The sequence below is a fragment of the Ahaetulla prasina genome, chromosome 1 (genome assembly GCF_028640845.1).
Source record: "Ahaetulla prasina isolate Xishuangbanna chromosome 1, ASM2864084v1, whole genome shotgun sequence".
Lineage (NCBI taxonomy): Eukaryota > Metazoa > Chordata > Lepidosauria > Squamata > Colubridae > Ahaetulla > Ahaetulla prasina.
Genome location: NC_080539.1, coordinates 218,165,343 through 218,193,114, shown reverse-complemented (window position 1 = coordinate 218,193,114; position 27,772 = coordinate 218,165,343). Strand labels below are relative to the sequence as shown.

General features: G+C 38.7%; 2 protein-coding genes across 4 annotated transcripts in view; both read left to right on the top strand.

Moving 5' to 3' along the window:
• Window positions 1-2,022: 2,022 nt before the first annotated feature.
• On the top strand, window positions 2,023-15,187 carry KLHL23 (kelch like family member 23). Of its 2 annotated transcripts, none has more exons than XM_058190991.1 (4): window positions 2,023-2,449; window positions 4,202-5,416; window positions 8,936-9,088; window positions 11,065-15,187. In XM_058190991.1, exons 2-4 carry the CDS (start codon window positions 4,204-4,206, stop codon window positions 11,415-11,417), a joined length of 1,719 nt encoding a protein of 572 aa, XP_058046974.1. In that variant the 5' UTR covers window positions 2,023-2,449; window positions 4,202-4,203; the 3' UTR covers window positions 11,418-15,187. The 2 variants fall into 2 exon arrangements, with proteins under 2 accessions (XP_058046974.1, XP_058046967.1); XM_058190984.1 differs by having other exon boundaries at window positions 2,335-2,604; window positions 3,759-5,416.
• Window positions 15,188-18,172: 2,985 nt separating this feature from the next.
• The window catches only part of SSB (small RNA binding exonuclease protection factor La), a 20,341-nt gene continuing 10,741 nt past the window's right edge, over window positions 18,173-27,772 (top strand). Inside the window, exons 1-4 of one of the 2 annotated variants that reach the window (XM_058190928.1) lie at window positions 18,173-18,246; window positions 23,860-23,934; window positions 25,036-25,139; window positions 27,379-27,553. In XM_058190928.1, coding sequence (XP_058046911.1) covers window positions 23,869-23,934; window positions 25,036-25,139; window positions 27,379-27,553 — 345 coding nt within the window. In that variant the 5' untranslated portion in view covers window positions 18,173-18,246; window positions 23,860-23,868. Of the gene's footprint in view, window positions 18,247-18,312; window positions 18,573-23,859; window positions 23,935-25,035; window positions 25,140-27,378; window positions 27,554-27,772 lie in introns of those variants that run through there. The other variant, XM_058190938.1, reaches the window with a different exon arrangement.

Here is a 27,772-nt window from a genome sequence, read left to right as displayed (position 1 = left end):
TTAACTCTTAACGTTCTTTCCAGTATTTTGAATTTTTCAAGAATTATAAATTCTGATTATGATGATGGTGAAGATACATACAATGTCAAAGAGAAAAAAAATATATTTTGCTTTTATTACTTCTTTATTATAATTAAAAAGCAAAAATAAAAATAATTGTGGATTCTGTGGAAAATAATATCCCTACAACACTATATTGCTTGTAAATTTTTCAATTATTTTCTTTTCCAAAAAGAATAGCAAGAAATGGTGCTTTTCAGCAATATACTCAATTTTGTAAACTACATTGCTCCACTTTTTTTTTTTTTTTACATTTCATCAGGGCTATATATTCATCTATGATGTGTGTGGATGTGGGCCTAGTCTTCCTTAGATAGGAAAACTACAAAAATAATGAATCATGTCCTTTATTCTTGGTTGACAGACTCCACTTATCATGGAAGGAGGCAACTGGGGGTGGTGAAGGCTTCAAGTCTGTCTTGATCCAGGCCATTGCCTGGACTACAGGTAGTCCTCAATTTATGACCACAATTGAGCCCAAAATTTATGTGTTAAGTGAAAAATATGTTCAGTGAGTTTTGCCCCGTTTTACTATTTTTCTTGCCACGTTTGTTAAGTGAATCACTGCAGTTATTAAACTAGTAAAACGATTGTTATGTGAATCTGGTTTTCCCATTGACTTTGCTAGTCAGGTCGCAAAAGGGGATCACATGACTCCAGGACACTGTGGATAAATGTCAGTTGTCAAGCATCCAAATGTAAATTGTGTGACCATGGGGAGGCTACAACAGTCATAAGTGTGGAAAATGATCATAGGTCCCTTTTTCCAGTGCCGTAACTTCGAACGGCCACTAAACAAACTGTTGTAAATCAAGGACTACCCGTATTCCTTGCAGTTTTCTTGGCAAGATTTTTCAGAAGTAGTTCCCCATTACCTCCTCTCTAAAGGGCCGTAATAGCTCAGGCTGTTAGAAGCCTGTTATTAGAACACAGCAGCCTGCAATTACTGCAGGTTCAAGCCCGGCCCGAGGTTGACTCAGCCTTCCATCCTTTATAAGGTAGGTAAAATGAGGACCCAGATTGTTGGGGGGGCAATAAGTTGACTTTGTAAAATATACAAATAGAATGAGACTATTGCCTTATACACTGTAAGCCGCCCTGAGTCTTCGGAGAAGGGCGGGATATAAATGTAAATTAAAAAAAAAAAGCCGAGTGACTGGCTATGCAGCTGGTTTTGCGCTGAAGGCAAGACTAGAACCCTGCATTCTCCCAGTTTCTAGCCTGATGCCTTAACCACTGCCTACCCAAACTGATTTAAGAACTACAGGTATTTAAAAAGGCTTTATAAATAGCAAGTTGCTATCACAGCTTGGCCAGCATCTCTGGGAATGGCTGGGCACGGAGAGGAGATGGAGCAATTTTATACCCTATGAGTGTCTATGGAGAGTCTCTCATGGAAATATCCCGTGAGAGTTCCCCAGCCCCCCCTCACTCCCGCTGAACTCTGGATAAGCCAAAGCTCTTGTTTCCACTTTGGAGTCCCTGGAAGCAAAACGGGCACCATTCGCAGCCCAACAGACGCTTTTACGGCAACCCTTGCCTTCCCCCCCCCCGCCACCCCCGAGGCCCAGAAGCAGCAGGCACAGCTTTCTCTGGGGATGAGAGGGAGGGGAGCTGAACGCCAGACGCTGAGGATGACCTTGTTGGGAACAGAGGGGCCAGGCCGGACAAGGAGGAGGAGGCGGCGGCGAGCCAGCTGAGGCACCAAAATAGGAGCTCGCCTCTCCCATCTGTTCCTTCTATAGCCTACAGCAGCGAAGGGAAGCTGAATTTCTTCTAAAGATAGTCAGCGGGGCAGCCGAGCCCTTCCTCCCTTCCCTTTTCCGAGAAAGACTCGTGGAGGGGCTTCCGAGCGCCTTCATCCTGCACCTCTTTTTTTCCCCCTCCTCACTTCTCAGAATAGGGATAAGCGGGTTGCAGCCGAAGCGCGCGCGCGCGCGAGGGCGGCCAAGCCGCTTCCCTCAAAAGTTTGCAACCTGCTCCGACCAAAACCCCGCTCGAATTTTTTCTCCCCCCCCCCCAGCTTTTGTTCCAAAGCGCGCCTCGATTTGGCGGATTGGGTTGGGCGGGAACGGAGCAAGCAAGGGGAGCAAAACGGGCTTTTGCGCCTCCTGGCCCCCGATACCCCATTTAATAGCCTTGTCCCCTTTCATTTCCACGCGCGTGGGAGGGGGGAGAAAACAATTGACAAGGGTGCCGAGCGGCTCCCACAATGCCCCACGACCGACCCTAGCCCCGAGGGTGGGTTTCGCTTCGGGCAATTTGCCTTTTAGTGCCACGGTCCTCCTCCTCCTCCTCCTTCCCTCTCCCCTTCGTGCTCAGATTTTTGAAAGCTGCTCCTTTGCTTGTTCGAGCCCAGCTCTGCCTTGTCACCCAATTTGGAGAGCAGGTGGGTGAGTCTTTAGCAAATGCGGGGTGGCCGAACGACGTCGCTTTGAATAAAACCTGTCGAGAATTTGTCGAAATAAATGAACAGCCGCCGAAGAAACGAGGACCTGCGGCTGACTGGACTGTTTTGTCGAAAGGGATTGCAGCATTGCCAGGGTAAGGCTAACCGTGGTTGGCCTTATTAGGGTGAACTCTAGTTTCTGGGATGGCTCGAGACGAGCCATAGAACTGGCTGGCGACCGCAGCTGTATAGAAGGCTTTGTGTGTTTTTTTTACAGAGGGATTTTTAAAAATCATTTCGGATTAAACTCCGTCGCCTTTCTATTTCCCAAGGCAACATCACCCAGCGAAATGACAAGACAACTCGGTTGATGGCGTTTGGTTCTGAAATGCTGCCGGTTTATTGCTCCTGCCGCTTTTGAGATCGTTAAAAAGTTCCAAATGTTGCTTTTCTGCTCTCAAAAATCTCTTAATTGCCTACAAAGAGGTTGCATTGTGTTTGCGTTGCGAGAAATCCCCTGTGGGATTAGCGATGTGCCGCATGATCTAGCTTTATATCCCTTTCCTGAAAATAAGGCTACTGAAATCAACCCGCCTTAGTTTTGAGATGGATGAGAATATATTGTTACCCCTAAGAAACAACACAGTTATGCGCCTGTTTACCTAAAAGTAAACTGGACTGGACTTACATGGTATCTACTCCTAGGGAAATGCCATAGTTAAATATACATAGGATGGGAGGGTTAATTTGTTCTTTTCACAGTCCTGCCTGATTAATTGTTGATTTTACAACTCCTTTTATCTTGTATGTTAAATAGTAGCGTTAGAACCCTTTATATTGCTATATATTACTTTGAGGTTAGTGGAAGAATGATTGAATGAGTAACAGTGATTAAAATGAGCAAATGAAATAGGTTGACAGTGATAAAAATAGAAAATACACTTTTAGTCTGGAACTCAAAATTAAGGTGATTTTACATTTTTAGCATTCCTAGATCTGATAATAGTGTGTTTTAACAAAATTATGAACAATTTTTACTAATAAGTTAAGTCCAACTAAGTGGGATTTATATCTGTTTCTTGTTCTGTTCAGAGGGATTTAAATAGGATCACCGTATCTTGGTTTGCAAAATTTAAATCAAATTAATCCATTGTAATATTTGAAAGAAAATCTTCTTCCTCATATAAATGTATATTGTTTATAATAAGAAATCTGCATAGATCATGCATGTGTAAACTATAGGATAAACATATGTGATCTGTGTAGAATTCTTAGTATCAGCAAATAAGAGGACTGTTCTTTTCTCCAGTCCTGCAGGCTTCATTTAAGTAAGGTATGGAGACCAGGCGTTGAAAATGTGAGCCTGGTTGGAAGATAATTTGATGCTGGCATCAAATTCTGGAGCAGATGAGGCACTGCTTGGGAGAGCAAGAAAGAAGGTTCGAGTTGTTTGAGGCAGTGGAGACCTTTGAAGAGCTGAGACCAGTGAAGCTTAATAACTTAAAACTGATTATTTCTGGATGGTTTTATTTTAAAGGAATATATTTCTGTTTTCTTTGCATTTTCTTTTTTACCTGATGTGTTTCTTGAGCTTATATGCTGGATTTTTAAAATTGTTATGTGAGCATTAGAGATAAATTATTTGCAAAAAGATTCTGCCGTTGAAATCAGAAAGTCTTATATCTGAATGGACAGTGATAGGAATGAGTACATGAACCTCACTGCCATGTTGTTTCTGATATTTTATTCCAGTGATGGCACTGACTGAGCAGGGGGAATATACCTATAGATACAAAGACCTCTCTCATCCTATAGAGTTTTTGGATGCGTTCAGGACGTTCTATCTTGAAGGGTTATTCACTGATATTACCCTTCAGTGTGCACCGGGTGTGCTATTCCATTGCCATAAGGCTGTACTAGCTGCTTGTAGCAACTATTTCAAAGCCATGTTTACCTCTGACATGAAAGAAAAGTCAAAGGATCAGATTCATCTTTCTTTGTTCAGTCCTATAATACTGGAATCCCTGGTGATGTACACGTACACATCAGAGATCCAGATAACAAAACAAAATGTTCAAAGCCTCCTTCAAGCTGCTGATCATCTTCAGTTTACTTCCGTCAAAAAAGCCTGTGAGCAGTTTCTCATCAGACATTTAGACCTTGACAACTGTTTAGGGATGCACTCGTTTGCAGAATTCCATGTCTGTTCGGAGCTGGAGAAGGAATCCAGAAGGATAATATTGTCCAGATTTGAAGAAGTGTGGAGACGGGAAGAATTTCTAGAGATTAGCAACAAGAAACTCCAGTTCATTCTCTCCAGAAAGAATCTTGATATATGGAAAGAAGAAGCAATGATAGAGCCCATTGCCAAATGGATTGCCTATGAGGTGGACAGCAGGATTGAACACATTTATGATCTGTTGAGGTGCCTTGAAATTGATTTTGATGAAATGTACTTGAAATCAGCCCTCAGCTTGTACAAGACATGCCAGTTAAAGGAAAATAAAATCAGATCTCTAATACGTAGCGTATTGGGCTCCAAGCCAAGAGCAGTTACAAAAAGATCTACCACTATTATGTATGTGATTGGGGGCTATTACTGGCACCCTTTGTCTGAAGTCCACATATGGGATTCAGTAAACAATGTTTGGGTCCAGGGAACAGATATGCCAGATCACACACGAGAAAGCTATGCAATCACAAGCCTGGGACCCAATGTTTACGTGACTGGAGGTTACAGAACAGACAATATAGAAGCCCTTGATTTAATGTGGATATACAATTTTGAAACCGATGAATGGACTGAAGGCTGTCCCATGCTTAATGCAAAATACTACCATTGCGCAGTTACCTTAAGTGGCTGTATCTACACTCTGGGAGGTTATCGAAAAGGGGCTCCAGCTGAAGAAGCGGAATTCTATGATCCTTTAAGAAAGAAATGGTTCCCAATTGCAAACATGATTAAAGGTAATCGACTTGCTGCATAACTTGTTAATTGAGTCCTGCATGTATTTTTTAAATGGAACTGCATTGTTTCCCACTTCTATTTTGGGCTGCTTTGGGTAGGTACTAATTAAGGTCTGGTTAGAATAGGTGGCTCAATCATTTGGGATCAGTGGTCACACTTGGCATTTTGAAAATGAAGTGAACAACCTCAGAAAATGGATGTCACATCAAGTATGGTAAAACAAGATGGTATCCTTTCCAATTCCAATTCCTAACCCTAACCCTAGCATTTTTACAGTAGTTAATTCTCAAGGGATGAGTATTTCTAATAGAAAGAGCAAGAAGCTTTGTCTTTCTATATTTTGTCTGCCTGCCTGCCTGCCTGCTTGTCTGTCTGTCTATCTATCCATCAATTTATGATTCTGGGCACTATGCAATTGTTAGAGAAAAACCTATACATGTGAACTTTTTGACTGACAAGTTTTCTCTCCCTTCTGAAGGTAAAGTTTGTTTTATCTACCAAAAGGAGGATTTTGAAGAGTAATTCAGTCTCCATGATGGATTTATAAAGCCAGTTTAAGTACACTTGGATATGTTCAGTAACATCCAGTGGCGAGACCATGAAACAAAGACAATAAATTTATAATTAAGCAATACAGGCATGTTAAACATATGATTGATTGCAAAGAAAAGACAAAGATAAGTGATCAGATGTCTATGCAACAGCAAAACTTCTTACTAGTTCTAAAAACTTACCTTCTGACTATGCTTAGATGCTCTATTCCAAAATATTAATTAATGTTTAAATTGCTTAAATTCTTCCACAATACACACACACACACACACACACACACACATATATATATACATACATACACACAGAAGCATGAAGCCGAAAGCACCAGCCTGAAGATGATGAATGAGACCTCGTCGAAACGTCGCCAAGATACTCTCAACCTTACACAGGAAAAGACCCAAAAATGCCAAGACCTACATACGAAAACATGTGTGTGTGTGTAGGTCTTGGCATTTCGGGTCTGCTCACATAAGAACAAAGCCAAAGCCTGAAGATGATGAGTGAGACCTCATCGAAATGTTGCCTAAATACTTCCAATCTTACATGGGAAAAGACCCAAACATACCAAAACCTGCATACATATATCCATGAAAACCTATGAAAACACACACACACACACAAAAGGCGCTGATCCCTTCCTCAGTGATCTCACCTTTGATATCATCTCCCTTCTAAGGGATGTGGAGACAAACACCACATCCAGTTCTCGATCCACTGTTAATCATATCTCATGTGGAGGCTGGCACTTGCATAAGATTTGCCTGTTTGCCTAGGTTTAATACGTTAGCATTTAAATAATATGCTTAATCATATATCAGTTATGTTTAGTATAGCTTTGTGCTTAAATGGTCACTGTTTTTATCAATTATATCTCTCCCATGAGAGCCAATTTGGTGAAGTCATTTAGGCACCAAGCAGTAGACTGAGTTCTAGTCCTACCTATAAAGCCAGTTGGGTGACCTTGGGCCAGTCACTTTCTCTGAGCTCTGGGAAGGAGGCAAGGGCAAACCACTTCTGAAAAACCTTGCCAAGTAAATTGCAGTTATATGTGCAGGCAACTACAACATGTAACTGCAATTTACTTAAGCAAAAGCAGATACACTTATATGCACACCATAGAGTGGGATAAGACATACATTACTAAAAAAAGGAAGTTTAATAAAAACATTGTTTTACACCAATTAAAACAGTAGATTAATGTTTTACAGTGCAGATTATTGTAACTGTGTACGATTATGGCAGAACTGTTCGCACCCAGTGTAATCTAATTATTGGTATTTAAGCTTCATTTCAATAAAAACAGCATTTGTTAGTGAATTTTTACACTAGTTAATTTTTTATTATGCTTGATTTTGGTGATTGAAATATACTATTTAAACCAATAAAAATAGCTTTGTTAGTGAAAATATTAAATCATTTGCAGTTTCAGTTTCTATCTCAACAAAATAAAAATAAAATTGCCAATTTCTGATGCATAAATATAGTAAATGACAAGAAAATCAGGTTCAGAAATTATACAATCCAAAATGTTCAATGTAAACCAGGTAAAAGTACAGTTTATTGGATTAGGGTAGCTGTACTGATATATCCAGCTGCCCTTTGTATATGTTTAATTAAGATTGTTTAAAAATTTGGAATTTTTAATATTAATTAATGTGAAATTCAGTGTAATTTTACAGCAGTGGTATGTAGATCATTTCTTTTCTTCAGTGGGTTATTAAGAAATGTATAGTTGAGATAAAGGGAATTTATTATTGATAGAGGTAAAACATATGATAAAGTGAATAGGCTTAAATGGTAGAATGTTTTGCACAAATATGGAATTTTAAGTCAATTGCTAAATTGCTAAATACTGTAAGCACAGCCTATGATGGAAATACTGGTAGCCTTGAGGGTCACGTGGTCACCATCTGCAACCTTCCCAGACAGCTTCTGACAAACATAATCAATAGGGGAGCCAATGGGAGGTTGTAAGTCTTAGTCACAAGATGTCTCACTCAATGACTGCAGGTGATTCTTCGCTTAACAATCCCAATTGGAATTGTTGGAACTGCCATCACAAAGGAGGGGGGGCAGTCACATGATAGTCTACTTGGATCGCTTCACTTAGTGATGGAATTGCTGGTCCCTGTTAGGATCTTTAAATGAGGACTACCTTATCTATAAAGTGTGTGTGAGAATAAATATTTGGCTAAAGATACAGTATAAGAAATGCAGATGTATAGGTTAGAGATATTAACGTTTATGTACATTGTATGCAGACCATGCTGTGTTGTGGGTTGAGATTTCACATTATTTGCAACAATTATTAAGTAGATTATGCAGTGCGACAAGGAGTATGGATCTGAGAAGTAATATATCAAAAAATGACTAAGGTGACACTAAAATTGCAAATTATACATATAATTACATATCTTCCAGCATTTGTGCATCTTAAAACGTCTTATATTTAGTAAACAATCTATCATGGTATACTAATTCTATTTGCTCAAGTTTTGTTTATGTATGTATGTATGTATGTATGTATGTATGTATGTATGTATGTATGTATGTATATGGAAGATGGGCAGTGTGTAGTGGTTGGTTGCAAAGAGTAAATATTGAAAGTAAAAGTAACTAGAAAAACTAATGAAAATATACGGAGGTATCTTTGGATGCAGTGGACATAAGGCTGGATGGCAAGTAGAGAAAGATATGGGGAATTGTGTCCAAGTAAACTAGAGTTAATTCTTTGTCCTTTTCTTATCTTTTTAATTTCTTTGTCTTACTATTTTTTACTCTTTTTCTGTGCTTTGCACAATATTACTTATCTTAAAAGGTGGACATGTTGAATGATGGACATGTTTCTGTATTAATTACTTATTAGCTGTGTGCATGTATCATATTAATGGCTTGTTGATGGAAGTTGTGCTGAATATTATTTCTTTTTGGAAGCCTTTTACAAATTTAGTATTACTAAATAGGTGTTGGAAATGCCACTGCCTGCGTCCTGAATGAAGTCATCTATGTCACCGGAGGCCATTACGGTTATCGGGGAAGCTGCACTTACGATAAAATTCAAACATATAATTCAGATATTGATGAATGGAGTATAATCACCACAAGTTCGTACCCAGGTAAGTTTTGCTTCTACAAAACAATTTAAATAAATAATGTAGACCTGTTCTCCCATTGAAAGTATTTACATATGAGTCACAGAGAAGGAAAAGGACATTTGGATAATTGAGTCCAATTCCTAGTCAATGAAAGCATCACAGATATATGGCTGTCTTGTATCCACACAGAAAAATGCCCCCCCCCAATTATAATGAAAAATTCTTCCAATTCTAGTCAATCCATATTTATTTACTTATGCACTACTTATTAGCTTTAAAAGTCACCTGACTCAGGATGTCTCTGGTGGCTTAGACTTAAAATACAATTAAAAAGCTTTCTTTTTCATTTCTTATTCAGTAAGATGAATTATAACTACTGTACATCAGTTTGGCCCTGTACAAAAAAACTAGCATACAGTACTGGGGACATGATCATCATTAGCTTTGACTCTCATGCCTTGTTCTCTTTCAAAAGCTTAAACCTCAAGAATTAACATCTCCTGACCATTAGGAAAGTCTACAGTTCAGCTTTGGGGGTCTTCTTCCTTGCTAACATGCAAATAATTCTGAAAGGGACACCTTTCTGGTATTTTTCAAGGGGTATCTGCCCAGATTCAACTGGTATACCGGTTGCAAATCTTGGAGAAAAAGGTCCTGATGACAGATACTATTGACCTCATCATCTCTTGTGTAGATTTCTGCAGTGTGTTCTCCATGGGACTGCTCTGAGGATTAGCTAAAAGTTTCCACAGATACAGAATGCAGCCATCCACATATTATTATGTGAAATCTGCTTTTCAACCCATACAGTAATGCTGAAAGACTACTGTTGTTGTTGTTATTAGTTGTGAAGTTGTGACCCCATGGACAACATTTCTCCAGGCCTTCCTGTCCTCTACCATCCCCTGGAGTCCATTTAAGCTCACGCCTACTGATTCAGTGACTCCATCCAGCCACCTCATTCTCTGTCGTCTCCTTCTTCTTTTGCCCTCAATCTTTCCCAGCATTAGGCTCTTCTCCAGTGAGTCCTTCTTTCTCATTAGGTGGCCAAAGTATTTCAGTTTCATCTTCAGGATTTGGCCTTCTAAAGAGCAGTCAGGGTTGAACTCCTCTAGGACTGACTTGTTTGTTTGCCTTGCAGTCCAAGGGACTCGCAGGAATCTTCTCCAGGACCAGAGTTCAAAGGCCTCAATTCTTTGGCGCTCAGCCAAAGGCTACTGAGTACAGTTTAGTTGTGACCAATAAAGCATTATATGGCTTTGACCAAGCAGCCTACAGAACTTCCACTGCATCTGAAATTTACTTTTTCAGTTCATGAGTTTTGTATGGGTACTTTGAGAATTCTTCCCCCACATAATATTCAGGAGTTGCTAGAAATCAATGCTTCCAGTTATAGCACCAAGAAACATATGACACCCTTTTTTAAGTATTCAGAAGAGCTTTTTAGAAGAATTTTAAGCGTAAGTTAAGATTTAGGTCATTTGGGATGCCGCATAACATTTCTGTGATTTTGAGGTTGATTATTTTAATATTTTAATAATATTGATAACCTGTGATTTTTATTTTTGTTTTCATAACACGTTTGGCTGTGTTATGATGTTGTAAATCGCTATGTGTCCTTGCCTTTTCTGTTTATTTCCCTTTTTATTCTTTACGTTGTAGCATTTGTACTGATTTCACTTTTTGCATGCCTTTGCCAATTACTATGTTCAACTTCTTTGCAATAACACCTATTTCTTGTGACTTTCCTGTACGATGCTAAGAAAGCCCTTGTCTGAAGAATATATTTATAAGTAAATAGATAAATTTCCTTATCTCAGTTAAGCAAAATGTGGCTACAAATCATAATCTAAAACTAAAATTCTTGAAATCAACAGAGAACCATATTAGAACATTTAGATGAAGATTCTACTTCTGTCAATTGGTAGGCCTCCTTTCTTTTTTTTTAATTCTTCAAAATATAATGGACAATGTTAATAATTTATGTTTTGCTGTAGAGTATGGATTATGTTCCATTGCATTGGAAAACAAGTTGTATCTTGTGGGCGGTCAGACAACAATCACAGATTGTTACGATCCTGAGCAAAATGTGTGGACTCAAAAGGCTGATATGATAGAAAGAAGGATGGAAGGCAGCGCAGTCGTCATGAATGGATGTATCTATGTGACAGGAGGCTATTCCTCTTCCAGAGGTTCTTACCTGCAGAACATTGAGAAATATGATCCTGAAAGTAATAAATGGGAAATTGTGGGGAATCTTCCTAGTGCTATGCGTTCCCATGGTTGTGTATGCATATACACTCTGTATGATGAGGAAAATGTCACTTCTGAGACTGGAACTACAACATAAGCCACCACGTACCACAAGAATTTGCCTTCAGGAAACAAAAATGTCTTTCAGTAGCTCAGCAGTTACAGATTAGAAGATAACTAACATCAGAGTTCAATTTAATTAATATTACTAATTCACTCTACAAGTGACTCATATATTACAACGATTATGTGTCAGATTCTAAACTCCTAAATGTTTATCGCTGTCTTTGTCATCAAAGGGGACTCAAGGTGGCTTACAATCAATCAATGAAACACCAATATAAAAGATCAAAACAATAAATAGTAACATTAAATTTGATTTAAAATTGACGAAGAGGTGGCGCAAGATGCACATTAACCAACTCTGGATTGACATGCCCCCATTGGGGCCTCAAGCCAGTTGGCAGAGCCATGTCTTCAGGTTCTTTCAGAAGGCCAAAATGCTGGGCCGAATCTCACCTTGAGGGGCATGATGTTCCAGGGTTTATCCTTTCTGAGGAAAAGCTGCTATTGTTTTTTGTTTTTTTTACTGCAGCTCAGTACCTTTTTTTTTTTGCAGAAACACACCCGTTCTCAACCCGATTCTTTCTGGGTGTGACGAACACAACATCTATAATTTCTGCCCTGTGGCTGTGGGTGTTTAAAGTACATCACTCTTGGATGGCATCTACTTAGGAATGGCTAGTCTACCCTAATTAACTCTATGCAACCCTGCTCAATTTCAACTCAGAACGATAACATACATTTTAAAAATAATTTTTTCTCCAAGAAACACATAAGTAATTGCCCCATTCTTGAGTTACATTAAATCCTGTGAAGTTCTGATATTACAAGTTATGTGATGAAAGAGATATGGATTGATTTTATTTTCCTGTGATTGTATACCAATGCTAAGGAGCACTAAAGAAGAACACGAAGAGGGGAACTGGCTTCTTTTGTTGCTTTAAATATAGATGTGAAGATATACAATATACACAGTTCCTTGTGAACATTTTGCCTTATCTTGCCTCTTAACCTTAAGGGAGATAAGTAGTAATTATCTACTTGTTTCCCCCCCAACCGCCAATTAGTTATTATGCTAAATCTCAGCCAATGTAGATTTTACTGGTTATTTTACTGAGGTTTTCACATGCTTGTGTTATTTAGGATGAGACTTCAATAGTAAGATGGGGGCAAATTATTCTACCCCCTTTTTATGCCAATTTTATCCTCCTGAGGATATAGGAAATGTTTTTTTCTGACATGTTATTTTAAGGGTCGCACCTTCAGCTAGAAAGGCCTATTATTGGTCCAAATGGCAAGATATTTATTTATTATTTATTTATTTAACAAATGTATATAACTAACTGCCCAACTCACACATGGGTAACTCCAAGCAGCTTACAACACCACCATCAAATCAAGCACTTGATCTACTAAATCTCCTTTGGTGGTCCCCAGGTTCCCCAGGGAAAATACAACCATGTTTTCAGGGTGGGGGCCAACCATGCCTTGAGGGGAAATGATATTCTGTAACTTAGATATGGAAATCCTAAATGGTTCTATATGAAGTGACCATTTAAGAGAATAACATATTGTTCCAAGATGTGGTGGAATTGTGGGCTGAAAGGGAGGACATCCCCCCACCATACACATATGCACTACGGGAAGTTCAGAGAGGAAATATCTGAGACCAAACCTTTAGTCTACACCGCCTTTTCCCAAGGGAAGCCAGACAGTCTGGTGTAATTCTTGTAATATAGGAGGTCAGCAGTAAACTACCGGTATATACCTTGGCCTTCTCACAAGTGGTTTTGGTTGCTTGCACTTGACAAGGTGCAGCGCTCATAAAATATAGTTATATTTAATAACTTCGGCCAAAATAAATTTGTAGAGTTTGAGGTATGCTTCAGGATGGATAATGATATTGTCTATTGTTTTAGTTCTAAAAGTAGGGTACCTAGAAGTGTGCCATAGTATATAATTACTGAATGGTAGGAAAATTGAATGCATGCCACAGAAAACTAGCGGGGTAGAACTTGATTGGCTCTTTACGGGATCTTTAAACCTGAGGCACTGCAAAGTTTGTGCTCTTCAATTATTGATAATATAGGTAGTCCTCAAGTTACGACCACAATTGAGCCCCAAATTTCTGTTGTTAAGACATTTGTTAAATACATTGTGCCCCATTTTACGACCTTCTTGCCAAAGTTGTTAAGTGAATCACTGCAGGTGATAAATTAGTAACCCGGTTGTTAATCTGGCTTCCCCATTGACTTTGCTTATCAAAAGGTTGCAAAAGGTGATCACATGATCTTGGGTCACAAATAGTCATAAGTATGAATCAATTGCCAAGCATGTGAATTTTGATCACATGAGCATGGGGATGCTTCAGAGGTCGTAAGTGTGAAAAATGGTCTTAAGTCACTTTTTTCAGGGCCGTTGTGACTTTGCATGGTCAATAAATCAACTGCTGTAAATTGAGGACTACCTGTTATCCCAATATTTAATAGAAAAGTAATTCCCCAGCTAGGAACGTGGTGGCTCAGTGGCTAATAGTAAGACTAACCGCTGAGCAGTTCCAGTGGTTCGAATCCCTAGTGCTGCGTAACAGGGTGAGCTCCTGTTACTTGTCCAGCTTCTGCTAACCTAGCAGTTCGAAAGCACGTAAAACATGCAAGTAGAAAAATAGGAACCACCTTTGGTGGGAAGGTAATAGCGTTCCATGTGCCTTTGGCATTTAGTCATGCCGGCCACATGACCATGGAGATGTCTTCGGACAGTGCTGGCTCTTTGGCTTTGAAACGGAGATGAGCACCATCCCCTAGAGTCGGGAACGACTAGCACATATGTGCGAAGGTTTGTATCCCGCCCTTCTCCGAAGACTCAGGGCGGCTTACACTATGTTAAGCAATAATAATAATAATAATAATAATAATAATAATAATAATAATAATAATAATAATAATAATAATAATAATAATAATAATATTTTATTTCCCCAGCTATTATATGGGGCAGAACTCTACAACCGCAAAGATTATCACCCTTTGGAATTAATTCAAACTCAGTTGTTGCATGCTGTTTTGGGAATGCCTAGGGGTACCTGCAATGTTGCTGTATGATCAGGATTGGGATTGTTAACAATGGAGACTCAGGTTTAGTTAGTGAAAATTACATACAGTACTACCTCAGATTGAAGTATCAACTCTCTGGCCTTATCCTTCTGATTCTTCAAGTTGGTTATATGATGCGGGGCAGAAGATGGTTAGTATAGGGCAAGCCTACACTTACCCACTTTTACTACTGTCAGACTTTTGGAAGCAAGGAAAACTGTGTAACAGGACCTATGGGACATTGCTGTCCAGACTGACAGACTTATAAAAAGGTCATTAATCATTGGCAATTTAGAGAAGCTGATAATTTGGCAAACTGTCTATGTTGAGTTGCTCATGCCAAACAGAGGTGTGTTTTGATGTCATGCCCTCAGCAGTTTACAGGACCAATACACAGGTCTTCCTTTTTCAGAATGTCTTTCTTCAGGGAGTCTGAAGAAATGGGATCAGTTAACCATCTCCTAATATTCTACTTTTATTACAGGTAGGCACATTAGACACGTGTTATGCTGATTGTTGTATATTATCTGCCTCCTTTGCTACTGACTGATACAAACAATGAAATGTTATATAGTTGCAAAATTTTGCTGCCTTACTTTTTACACAAGAAGATGTTAGGGGTTTAATTTGTACTAAGGATGTTTATTTGTTTTAATTTGTATTTTGTACAGTACAGTACAGTACAATTTGAATTGATCTTTGATTGTAATAAACCAAAACAAGCTTTGTATGATTTATGTGTTGCTATTAATCACATAATAAAATATGAATATGGACAGTATACCAAAGTACTCTAGTTTTACATCACATTTTCAGTTCTGCTTGAAAAGGAATTCTTGTTTAATACAGGTAGTCCTTGATTTATGATCACAATTGAACCCAAAATTTACATTGATAAGCGAGACATTTGTTAAGTGAATTTTGCCTTATTTTACAACCTTTCTTCCTACATTTGTTAAGCGAATCACTTCTGTTATTAAGTTAGTAACACAGCTGTTAAGTGAATCTGGCTTCCCCATTGAGTTTGCGTGTTAGAATGTTGCAAAATGGGATCACACAACTCCGGGACAAACCTGTATTTTTCATGGGATCATCCAAGCTGAAGGATGCTTTCGTTTTCAGACAAAAGTTTTGATAGAAAAAATAGTTTCCATTGTTATAATTATTTTTGCAGATCATATTTTCATTTTAAAGTGGTATCTACTGGGTTTGTAAAATGATTCACTTAATAAGTGCAGTGATTTGCTTAACAAAGGTGGCAAAAAAAATCATAAAATGGGGCAAAATCATATAAGTGCCTTACTTAGGAACAGAAATTTGGACTTCAATTGTGGTCATAAGGCGAAGATTACGTGCATATGATAACCTGGACCTTGAAGTGCAGCCAGTGCAGTTTGCAAAGTGGTGGCAAACTTTAATAAGAATTTTATTCTGTACCACTGAATTCACTCTTCATTCTTCAGCAGCATTCTAAGTGTTCTTTGAACCATTTCATTTTCTGGATCTCCTCTGGAAATTAGGCAATTCTCTAGGATCCATAAGCAGGGAATGTCTGCACCATAATCCTGTCTAAAGTGGCTGCTCTCCACCCGTTCTAAACAGCAATAAAGATCTAATTTGCACCATGCACCAGAACTATAGAAAGAACCACAAATTATTTCCAAAAGCCAATAGGATCTATCAGGTAACCTGTGGTGGACCACTAAAGTGGGTGGTCTAACTTTTCTATCAATCTGTAAAATGTTTGATCCTAGTTTATGGATAATGGAAGTAGTCAAAATTAATACAAGATGTTGAAGCCAGTTGTGCAGTTGTGCAGCTTTATGCCAAGACTTCAAGAGAAATAGAAACTGAAGGCAAAGTGCTACCCTTCTAATGGGGCACATTATCTCACAAACTAGCTTCTATTTTAGAGCAGTGTGTTGGATGAACCGATTTCAGTTTAGTTTCTAGCTCAGTGCCTAATGTGTACCCAGATAACCAGAATAAATAAAAACTTGCTTCATTACTTGGATGTGAGCTCACGTTAAATCACAATTTGATTGACTTTGATATACAATTTTTTTTTGTTTACATTTTTTTTGGTTTTTTGGTTTTTTTTTTGTTTTACATTTATACCCCACCCTTCTCCGAAGACTCAGGGCGGCTTACAGTGTATAAGGCAATAGTCTCATTCTATTTTGTATATTTTTTACAAAGTCAACTTATTGCCCCCCCAACAATCTGGGTCCTCATTTTACCTACCTTATAAAGGATGGAAGGCTGAGTCAACCTTGCAGTAATTGCAGGCTTTGTGTTCTTAATAACAGGCTTTACCAGCCAGAGCTATTCCGGCCCCAATACTGAATATCTGAACATCTATGGATATTCTCAGTCATCAAGGTCATGGTTGTCCCAAAGGTGTTTCCCAAAAGGCAACTGGACTTTGGTTTTGTTCTTTTCCTCTTGGAAACTTTTCACTTTTCATCCAAGAAGCTTCTTATAAGGTCCACAAATATCTGAGTGCTTACACTGTTGTTTATATTCCACAATGTAGGATTCACTCAGCACATGAAGGGAAGCCAAACCTAACGAAATTGCATACCATAAAGTGTCTTATTCTGCAGCCTCTTTAGTCTTAGCGCAATGACGGAATTCACGAATTATGCCCACAAGCTGTCCATTAGAAGAAAAAGCAAAACTAAGAATTGGATCCCAAAGGTGCCTTTTCAAGAGGCAAGTGGACTTTGTTTTTCCTTGAAGACTTTTCGCTTCTCATCCAAGCAGCTTCTTCAGTTCTGAACCGATGAAGCTTCTTAGATGAGAAGCCAAATGCTTTTAAGGAAGAAAACCCCCAAAGAAAACCCAGTTGCTTCTTGAAAAAAAAGCACCATTGGATGACTGAGAATCTCCACAGACATTAAGAATATAATATAATATAATAGAATAGAATAGAACAGAATAGAAGAATAGAATAGAATAGAATAGAATAGAATAGAATAGAATAGAATAGAATAGAATAGAATAGAATTTTTTATTGGCCAAGTATGATTGGACAAGGAATTTGTCTTGGTGCATATGCTCTCAGTGTACATAAAGGAAAAGATATCTTCATCAAGGTACACAACGGTTCATTTAGTGGTTCAAAGTTACAGCACTGAAAAAAGTGACTTATGACCATTTTTCAAAGTTATGAACTTTGTAGCATCCCCATGATTAAGCCCTTTATCCAGCCTAACAACTGACTCTTCTCAGACATCTGATGTTGCTAGAGGAGTAGTAGAATAGAATAGAATAGAATAGAATAGAATAGAATAGAATAGAATAGAATAGAATAGAACAGAATAGAATTTTTATTGGCCAGGTGTGATAGGACACACAAGGAATTTGTCTTGGTGCATAAGCTCTCAGTGTACATAAAAGAAAAGATACCTTCATCAAGGTACAACACTTACAACACTTAATGATAGCCATAGGCCACAAATAAGCAATCAGGAAACCTCTCTCCATTCCTTCTCCAAGGAATGCCGGCCTTTTCAAAAATCCCGCCAGCAGCGGGAAGAATTCCGGCAGAATTCTTCGAGCCGCGAATCCTGGGGAGAGCGGAAGATTCGAATCTGCGTTCCCTTGCACGTTCTCCCCCCCCTCCCCTTCCCCGAGGGCGCCGAGTCCTCCAGAAAGGAGTAAAGGCGGAGATGAAACTCAACCCGCGTGGGTCCGGACGGGAAGGAGGTGTGGTTACTGCCGCACTGGCTGCTGGGCTGGCCGGCGAGGAAAGATCGGCGTTTAAAGGTAGGAGCCGAGGCCTGCCGCTCCAAGAATCGTGTGGAGGCAGCAATCGCTCCTTCTATAACCCGACGCTTTGGCTGCTGCAATTGTTACACCGCTTCCCGCCTATTTAGACTTGCCCGCCCGCTCCGTTTTCGCCATACACCCCTTTTATATTCCGAGGCGGCGGCGGAGTCGATCGGTTCCCACGTGCGTCGTGACCGTGGCTCTTGGGTGTTAGCGCGGCTTGGGAGGTTTTTCCCCCGGGCGGTAGACGGCGGCTCTCCCTATCATTGAAGATACAGCCCTGTAAGGTCCACGTGAGTGAGATACCGTCGTGGGTAGCGACGGTAAGGGACGCCGTCTACCGGGTTTGGCGGAAAGTCTTGCGGAATGTGGGAGAGGGATTTTGCAAAACGGGGAGTTTCCCTAAAAGGCTGCACCGCGTTCCCCGTTCGGCATCTGGATGGGTTCGCCGGTTCGCTCCTTGCCTTGGTCGGGGCCTGTAGTGTACACGCAGCGGGCGGAGGGAGTGGGGAAGGGGAGGAGGAGGAAGGATACTGGACCGGGAAGTCCATTGGAGTTGGCCGGCTAATAAATTCAAATAACTAATTAATACATCACTTTGGGGGGGGGGGCTACGGTTTCTGGGATCCTGGGGTTCACAAATGACGCCTGGTCTTCAGGCTCGCTGGGTGATCTAGCTGCGCTAATCCGGAGAACCGAAGGAGGCGGTAGAATCTCGACATTGTTTTCGGGCTTTATCGCTCGATTACAGGAGGCAACGGGATTGTTTTGGACCCGTGTTTGGGAGTATTTCTCTCCGTGTAGGAGAAAGGAGGAATAAGGGCAACATTTTCTTCCGTTTAAACTCTTGGAACTGCCGTGTGTGTATTCAGGAGATTCTCCATGGGAGCGAAAGAGATCCACCTGGTTTGAACTGTGAGAATGTAGTGCTATGTCACACATGGAGCGCCTAAGGGGCAGGTTTAATCCCTTACTTGAAATGCACATAGTTGTAAGAGAATAGTAGAGTCCCAGCTTCTCGAAGGGCTGGACTTTTCTCCCTTTTTCAAGTTTGAGTAAAATGGAAGGGGTAGTGACTGTAGAGGGTTTATTATACAAAATGAACAGGAATTAGTAACCGACTTTCTCTAACAATGATTTTTTAAAAATCGTTCTGGTAAATCATTTTTCTTAGGGTAACTGGTGTGTACCAAATTTGGAACCTTGAAATAATCTTTGGAGTTAACTGGTAGGAGAATTCTGGGAGCTGTAATGGTACATTGGAGGGACAGTAAACTAGGGGAAAAATTTTCCAGACTTTTTCTGTTGGATTATTGTAACAGTGAAGAGTTTTCTGAAACTTTATTAAAAGTCATTTGTGTCCTCTAGAATTTTCTCTGCCATTGCTGCTTCTGTAGATCCAACTTACATTGGAAATAATTAGTAATTAGTAATTTGCTTCAAAACATAGGTTGGATAGTATATGTTTTCAGTTAAAACAATGATAAGGCCACACGATAATGAAAAGAATAGTATAATATCAGCAGATATTAGTTATTCCACTATTCAATAGAAAATATGAAAAAATATGTACATGAATATATCTGTATATAAATGCTTGTAGGACAACAACCCTCAGGACTCAATCATGAGGAGATCCTCTGAGTAGACTTAAGTTGATAGTAGCAAGTTATTGGGCTAGGAGTGGGGAAATTCAGCTTGAAGTGCATCCTTAGCCGTGGAAACTTATTGGTGATTTTGTCATGTCATATTCTCCTAGCTCACTTCTTACAGTGTAATTGGTGGGGGAAAATGAGAAGAGGAAAAACTGTTTATGCCCTGTTGAGTTCCTGATCGAAAGACAAGTTATAAATCTTAACAAACAAGATAGGGGTGGATTAAGTAGGTACTATTCCACACTGTGGAAAAGAAGGAGGCTATTCATATGGAGGACCCAGCGCTTTGAACAGTCTAATCAGGTTGCTTCCTCTGTGAGAATCAAAGCTCTAATGTTGATATATAGTTCAGAAGAATATGTATAGTGATATAAAATTACACTGAGTAATCCTAGCTTTTCAGTATTTTTTTTATATCTCATAGGTTTCATTATTACTGAAACGGTTGTAGTTCTAAATTCTATACTGTTCTGTATAGTAAAGTTTTGAATTAATACCCGTAGTATTTTAAATTTGTAGAAACACAACTCAACAGATGCCAAACTGGCATTCTGTTTCTCTATTCTATATCATCCTATACTCTCAAATATTAAACAATGTAATTTAATACCTGTTTTATAAACAATGATGGACTTATTTTTAGAAAGTTACTATGTATCTTTTATAAATAAGGAAAGTCTGAAGCAGCTTTGCGGTCCAAGCTTCATTGTTCAAAGAGGATAATAAATATATATGATTACAAGTTATGCTGGAATGAGTTGGCTTCCCATCTCATGCAGTCATAGTTTATTGAATAAGGGAGTTTATACAATACACTCAGACCATAGTTTACAAGCCATGATGCCTGGTTTATACAGGTGACATGGAAACTAAACAGATTATACTTGTGAACTACCAAGAGTCCTTTAGGATTGTGACAGTCCATAAAAATGATGATTAAATTGCTGAGTGTGATGTGTAATTTGTACATTGTACAATGTACACAATGCTGGGCCTGCTTCATTCATTTTGAGGGCTGTCCATTTAGTGTTTAGTCAGTTGGGTGGAACAAGTCTTGATTTGGCTTTTCTGGCCAAAACCATTTGATCAGACACTGAGTTTTGCTCAAGGGACTTGGGAGAATGGAATAATAAGCTTCTGTATTTCTCATGGAAAAATCAATATCCCCTTGATTCTAGCTGAAATATTTGACTGGGGAAAAGTCTTTTGGAAGGAAAAAAAGAACAAATTTGCTGCTTAATTGGGTATAAAACTCCTTTTTTATCAGCTTCTAGTTTTAAATTTATAAAGCTTACAAGGTGGGATTTGAAATGGAATGGTATGATTGCTAATTCAAAAAACAATAGAGGATGTATTACGGTACTGTATCCATAACATGATTAGAGAAAGCAAATAAAGAAATTATGACCCAAACTTTTTAATATATTGGTTGAATTCTAAACTGCTTTGAATATAGCTATTCATTTAATTTAAATGAATTAAAGAGTTAATTCATTCTAATTTGAATAGCATTTGGTAAATTAAAATTTTTAATGAATGTAAAAACAATTCATAGGGATCAGTCCAAGAGATCCAGTAATTCATTATCTTTTTGCTACCCTCCAGGAAAGTGAAAACCCTGCTTTTTGTACTGGTTATTAATATAGAATAGAATAGAAATTTTTTATTGGCCAAGTGTGATTGGACACACAAGGAATTTGTCTTGGTGCATATGCTCTTGGTGTACATAAAAGAAAAGATACCTTCATCAAGGAACAAGACTTATAACACTTAAGTCATAGGGTACAAATTTAACACTTAAGATACAACACTTAATGATAGTCATAGGGTACATATAAGCAATCAGGAAAGAATATCAATATCAATCGTAAGGATAGAAGCAACAAAGTTACAGTCATACAGTCATAAATTGATATTGATCTGAGATGGGATAAGACTTAACAAAAATATGACATTGTTTATCCAGTTTTGTAAGGGAAATTATGCTGCTTCTTTTTTTTTTTATTTGCACAACTTCTAAGCATTTCCCTTTTAGCATATTTTCACAAGCAAGTTCAATAGTTGCCAGCTAGTTACAGTTAGATGGTGACACTTAACAGACTTGCAAAAGGCTAAATAGGCTGCAAACTTAGTTAGCATTTGGATGGAAGTCACCTAGAAATCTCACAGCTGCAGACTAGACAGGGAAGTTTTTTAAAAATCTCAGAAGTTGGCAATGGCAAACATTTTACTTCTGCAAGAAAACATGTAGCAATAAGTTCGTTGTTGTTAGTTGCGAAGTCGTGTCCGACCCATCGCAACCCCATGGACAACATTCCTCCAGGCCTTCCTGTCCTCTACCATCCTCTGGAGTCCATTTAAACTCACGCCTACTGCTTCAGTGACTCCATCCAGCCACCTCGTTCTCTGTCGTCCCCTTCTTCTTTTGCCCTCAATCTTTCCCAGCATTAGGCTCTTCTCCAGTGAGTCCTTCTTTCTCATTAGATGGCCAAAGTATTTGAGTTTCATCTTCAGGATCTGGCCTTCTAAAGAGCAGTCAGGGTTGATCTCCTCTAGGACTGACTTGTTTGTTCGCCTTGCAGTCCAAGGGACTCGCAGGAGTCTTCTCCAGCACCAGAGTTCAAAGGCCTCAATTCTTTGGCACTCAGCCTTTCTTATGGTCCAACCTTCACAGCATTGAACTGGGAAAACCATAGCTTTGACTATACGCACTTTGGTTGGCAGGGTGATGTCTCTGCTTTTTAGTACGCTGTCTAGATTTGCCATAGCTTTCCTCCCCAGGAGCAAGCATCTCTTTTCTATTTTAAATGCCATATCAATTATTTTAGGATTGGAGTCTCCAACCATGGCAACTTTAAGCCTGGAGGACTTTGCTGGCTGGGGAATTCTGGAAGTTGAAGTCCACCAGGCTTAAAGTTGCCAAGGTTGGGGACCCCTGGTTTAGGATGTCAATAATACAAGCATAAAATTACTTGACTTTTTTAATGCAAAGTTGAGTAGAAAAAAAACTAATAAAATTCATCTCGAAAAGTATTCGTTGTACAGGTAGTCCTCAATTTTCAACCATAATTGAGCCCAACAAAATTTCTGTTGTTAAGTGAGATATCTGTTAAGTGACTTTTGCCCCATTTTACGACTTTTCTTGCCAGAGTTATTAAGTGAATCACTGCAGTTGATAAGCTGGTAACCTGGTTATTAAGGGAATCTAGCTTCCCCACTTTGTTTATCAGAAGGTTGCAAAAAATGACCACATGACCCTGGGACATAGTAAAGGTCCTAAATATGAACCATTTGCCAAGCATCTGAATTTTGATCACATGATCATGGGGATACCGCAAAGGTTGTAAGAATGAAGAATGGTCATAAGTCACATTTTTCAATGTCATTGTAACTTTGAACGGTCACTAAACACAATGTTATAAATTGAGAACTACCTGTACAATAGAGATTTTGATCTTAAATGAATTATTTAATATGAAAGTTTCCATTGTCTGGTTCTCTGTCACTATATACAGATGTTAATGAAAAAATACATAAACAGATTTAACAGCAGTTAAAATACTAAAAAGTAGGGGGGAAAAGAAATTAAAAACCTATTGGGTTTCTGACTCTTTCTTTTAATACATCTAATTTGCAATATTTATAGACATTTAGGCCACCCTAGAAGTCAGATTAACAAATGATTATATTTGTCATGCGGCACATTTATTTTTTACCAGTGGGTTCATACTTTCCTGGGTCAGCAAACTGATTATTTTTGTGTGACAATGTCTAATTTTATATACCAAGGCTATTCTCATTTTTAGTTTCATTTTAATTATTCTCTCCAATGTGACTGGTTTGAGCAATGCAGATAGAGTGAAAAATACCTTTCTAAAAGATTAAAGATATACTAAAAAAGAGGGGTCTTAATGGTTTGAATGTGCAGTGTTTCTAAATATTGCTTTGATTGCAGGAAGTGAAAATGGCTGAAAACGGAGAGAGTGAAAATATGTCCGATTTGGAAAAGAAGGTTTGTCAACAAATTGAGGTATGACTACTTCTGGTATGCATATTAAGATAACATGCAAATGTAAGGCTTTGGATAATAGGGCATATAATCCAATATATCTGAAGTATATTAGACTGGGGCAGATTGATCTACACTACAGGTAAACTGTAGTGTAAAATAAAGGCTATCTTATAGTAAAATTGTAAATGTATGCACTGATTGATCAGAGGTGACACTCTGTTGGATACAATCTCAAATTAGAATTTTCCATTTTAAAAAATTGGAATTGATAATATAGCTCAATTTGTTATTTTCTTACTTATTACCATGTTTCTAGTAGTGTTTTATATAAACAGTGATCCCCAACCTTAATGGCTTGGCGGCCTGGCGGGGCGGGGAGGGAGAGGAACTGGCTCGTACAAGTGATGGGCTGGTGCATGCATGTGCCGGCCCACCAAGTGCGCGGCCCACTTCTGAACTGGCCGCAGCCCGGGGGTTGGGAACCCCTGCTTTATAATATAAAACAATCATTAGGATAACTACTTCACGTCGTTGTTTACATTTTAAGAAGAACATGAATTTTTAAGCTAGCCCAAGAGTACCGGTAGTCTAAACTTACTGCCTGCAATTGAGACCTGCAGCTCTGTCACTAAATGGTATGACTGTTAAGTGAAACATTACACAACCACACCTACATATGACATCAGTTCTGGCGGTGGTCTTTACTCGAATCAATCTGGGTCCTTAAGTGTGACATATGACGTATGTCATATGACAGCGACTTGCAACTTCCTGCTGGCTTCCCCATTGATTTTGCTCGTTGGAAGCTGGCAGTGACAGGCATAATTGGCAGTCATATGACCCTAGGACAAGGTGACCATCAGAAATGCTTGCCAGTTGCCAAGTCCCTGAATCATGATCCTGTAGTAGCTGCACCTTAGCGGAAGGGTCATAAGTCTCCTTTTTCAGTGCCATCGTAGTGTAACTTTGCATGAGTTCTTAGTAAGTGAGGACCAACTGAGACAGGCAAAAGATACAATAAAAGCTTTTGCAGTAAGGGAACTAGAACTGAATAAATGAAGCAATAGAATATCTTATTTTGGGTTCTGACATTTGTATTATTCTTATTTATTTCCACAGTATTACTTTGGTGACCACAATTTACCCCGGGACAAGTTTCTTCAAGAGAAGATCAAATCAGATGATGGCTGGGTGACTTTAGAAACAATAATCAAATTCAATAGGTAATATTAATAGTGGGCTCATAGTTTCATGACAAAAAAAAGAATTTCTCCTATTTTATAGTAAACCTGTGTCCTAGGCTAGATTTGATTTTAAATCTCTGTGAAAAATAGCACTTTTCACTATGTATGTTTGATTATTTACTGATTCATGTTTATTAGTTGCCATAATAATGGAAATTGGCAGTTTTTAATTTGTGTGTGTGTGTGTGTGTGTGTGTGGTTCTGCAGCATAATTTGAAATATCTGGCCATATATCTCCTATGGATTTTCTCCTTAAAAACAATTAAAGCCACAGAGGGGAATATTTGTTAAAGCAGATTTTTGTTCTGACTTTTTCTTTTTTTCTTTTTTGAATACACATGCATAGCTTTTTTCCCTGCATGGAATGAGAACATTTATTAAGAATTCTGTTCTATTCTATTTCAATACAGTGTGATCTTTCAGGACATAAGGATATACTCGGTGGGTTTTTATATGGCATGGAAAAAAGTCTGATATATTTGATATATTCCTCATATGTCTACAATCATAACTACAGAAGTTTTGACTTGTTTAAATCTCAAAAGTTGTATATACTTTCATTACTTCACATAAAAGTGTAGGTTTTTCTTCTGTGCTTTTGATATTAAAGTAAGCCTATTTATGGAAACTTATGGAGGGGACAGGTGACTTTCTGGACCAATTTGAAGTATGATGCAGAAGGCTGCTAGTGGAAAAGTGAATGGTTTAATTCTGGGAAAATTGGTGGTAATAGAATAGAGGCAACAAAATGTCAATCCATGAATTTCTTTAAACTGGATTTTTCTTGTCTATCAAATATTCTGGTTTAATTTACCTTCATGATTGGTTTACAACATGGACACATAAATTAGAAGCTATAAACAGACTGAGCCCTCCCCCTGCCCTGCTCCCCCCAGATTTGCCACCTCTGAGGCTAGGTTGTACAGAAGCTAGCAGAGAAAAATAATTAGGGATTGAGAATTCTTTCAACATCCATGTCTCCTGTACAAACAATTATATCACATTTGGACAGATATCCTAAAAAGTCTGGGTCTGCTTGTTTTGGAGCCCATTCAGCTATGTTCCAAGAAATGACAGAGCATTAGTAGGATATACAGATAGTTCTCAACTTTTTTCAACTTGTGACCACAATTGTGCCCAAAATTTATGTTGCTAAGTGAGACATTTGTTAACTGAGTTTTCCCCCATTTTACAATCTTTCGGTTCTTAAGTTAGTAGCCCGGTTGTAAAGTGAATCTGGCTTTCCCATTGACTTTGCTTGTACAAGGGGATCACATGATCCCAGGACACTGCAAAGGTAATAAATATAAATCAGTTGCCAAGTGGTCTGAATTTTGATCACATGACTGTGGGGATGCTGCAGTGGTCATAAGTGTGAAGAATGATCTTAAGTCACTTTTTTCAGTGTTGTAACTTTGAACGGTCACTAAATGAACTGTTGTAGTTGAGGACTATCTGTAGTTGTCAGTTTGGAAAATGAACTTCTCAGCTTTTCAACAGGGCAGCTAGAGGGTAGCAAAGTATTAAGAGATTCAGTTGCAGCAGTCTCTGACGGAAGCATTGACTTAACTGCCTCAGGTTTGCATGTGGTGGTTTCCTGGTTTTCTGTAGGGAAGGCTAGTTCTTCCTTATCTTCCATAGGGTCAGCTGATGTCTGTGTCTTCCCTCCAATCCCATCTCATCCCATCCCAATCCAATCCAAGCCCTAATGCCTCCTGTACTTATTTGGACCTGACCTTGAAGTTGTTGGAACATTCTGCTATACAGGTGGCTGCTGGCTGATGTTAGGAGCTCTGGAGCTTATAGTATCCTCCTGTGGGAGTTTGGCTCCCCTCCCAGAATTTGGCAGAGGTTGCAAACTGCTATTGTGAAAGACACATGCAGATGTGATTTGAAAACCCCGAGAAATGTTTATATTTAAAAAATCATTGAAGGGAGTGAGAAGTGATTAAAAGCTAATATTATCTTTTTCAGGACCTTGCCATCTGGGAAGCTAAGAAATTTTTGTAAGATTGCTGGAATATACTGCTGAAAAAGTTGTGTGAGGGGGAGGGTAGTACTATTCCATTTTTCCACTTACTCTCGTTGAGAGGATTAGTTGCAGAGACTGCACAGATGTCATTTAAATGTCAGAAGATTCGGTGACTGTCAGAAGACACCTGACTGAGGCAACAGAAATAATATAATAAAAACAATTTCTTTATCTTCTGTTTTGTAGGCTAAATCGCCTCACAAAAGACTTTGATGTAATAGTTGGGGCATTAAAGAAATCGAAGACCGAACTTATGGAAGTTAGTGAAGATAAGACTAAAATCCGAAGATCTCCAGAGAAACCGTTGCCTGAAGTTACTGAACAATATAAGAATGCAATTAAAAGCAGATCTATATATATTGTAAGTGGAATATTGTGAATTTCAGGTTTTGATTTTGATATGATTGACTCTGCCTTTTCCATCAGGGTTTTCTGTTTAATGGCCCCAAGAACATGGAAAGGATTCCAAAGTCTATTTAATTGATGTCTGGTGACGCCTCCTATAAATTGAAAATATATTCCTTTGCTTTTTCAACAACTCGCATGACTCCTGATAGCTTACTTCATATCACAAAGCAGT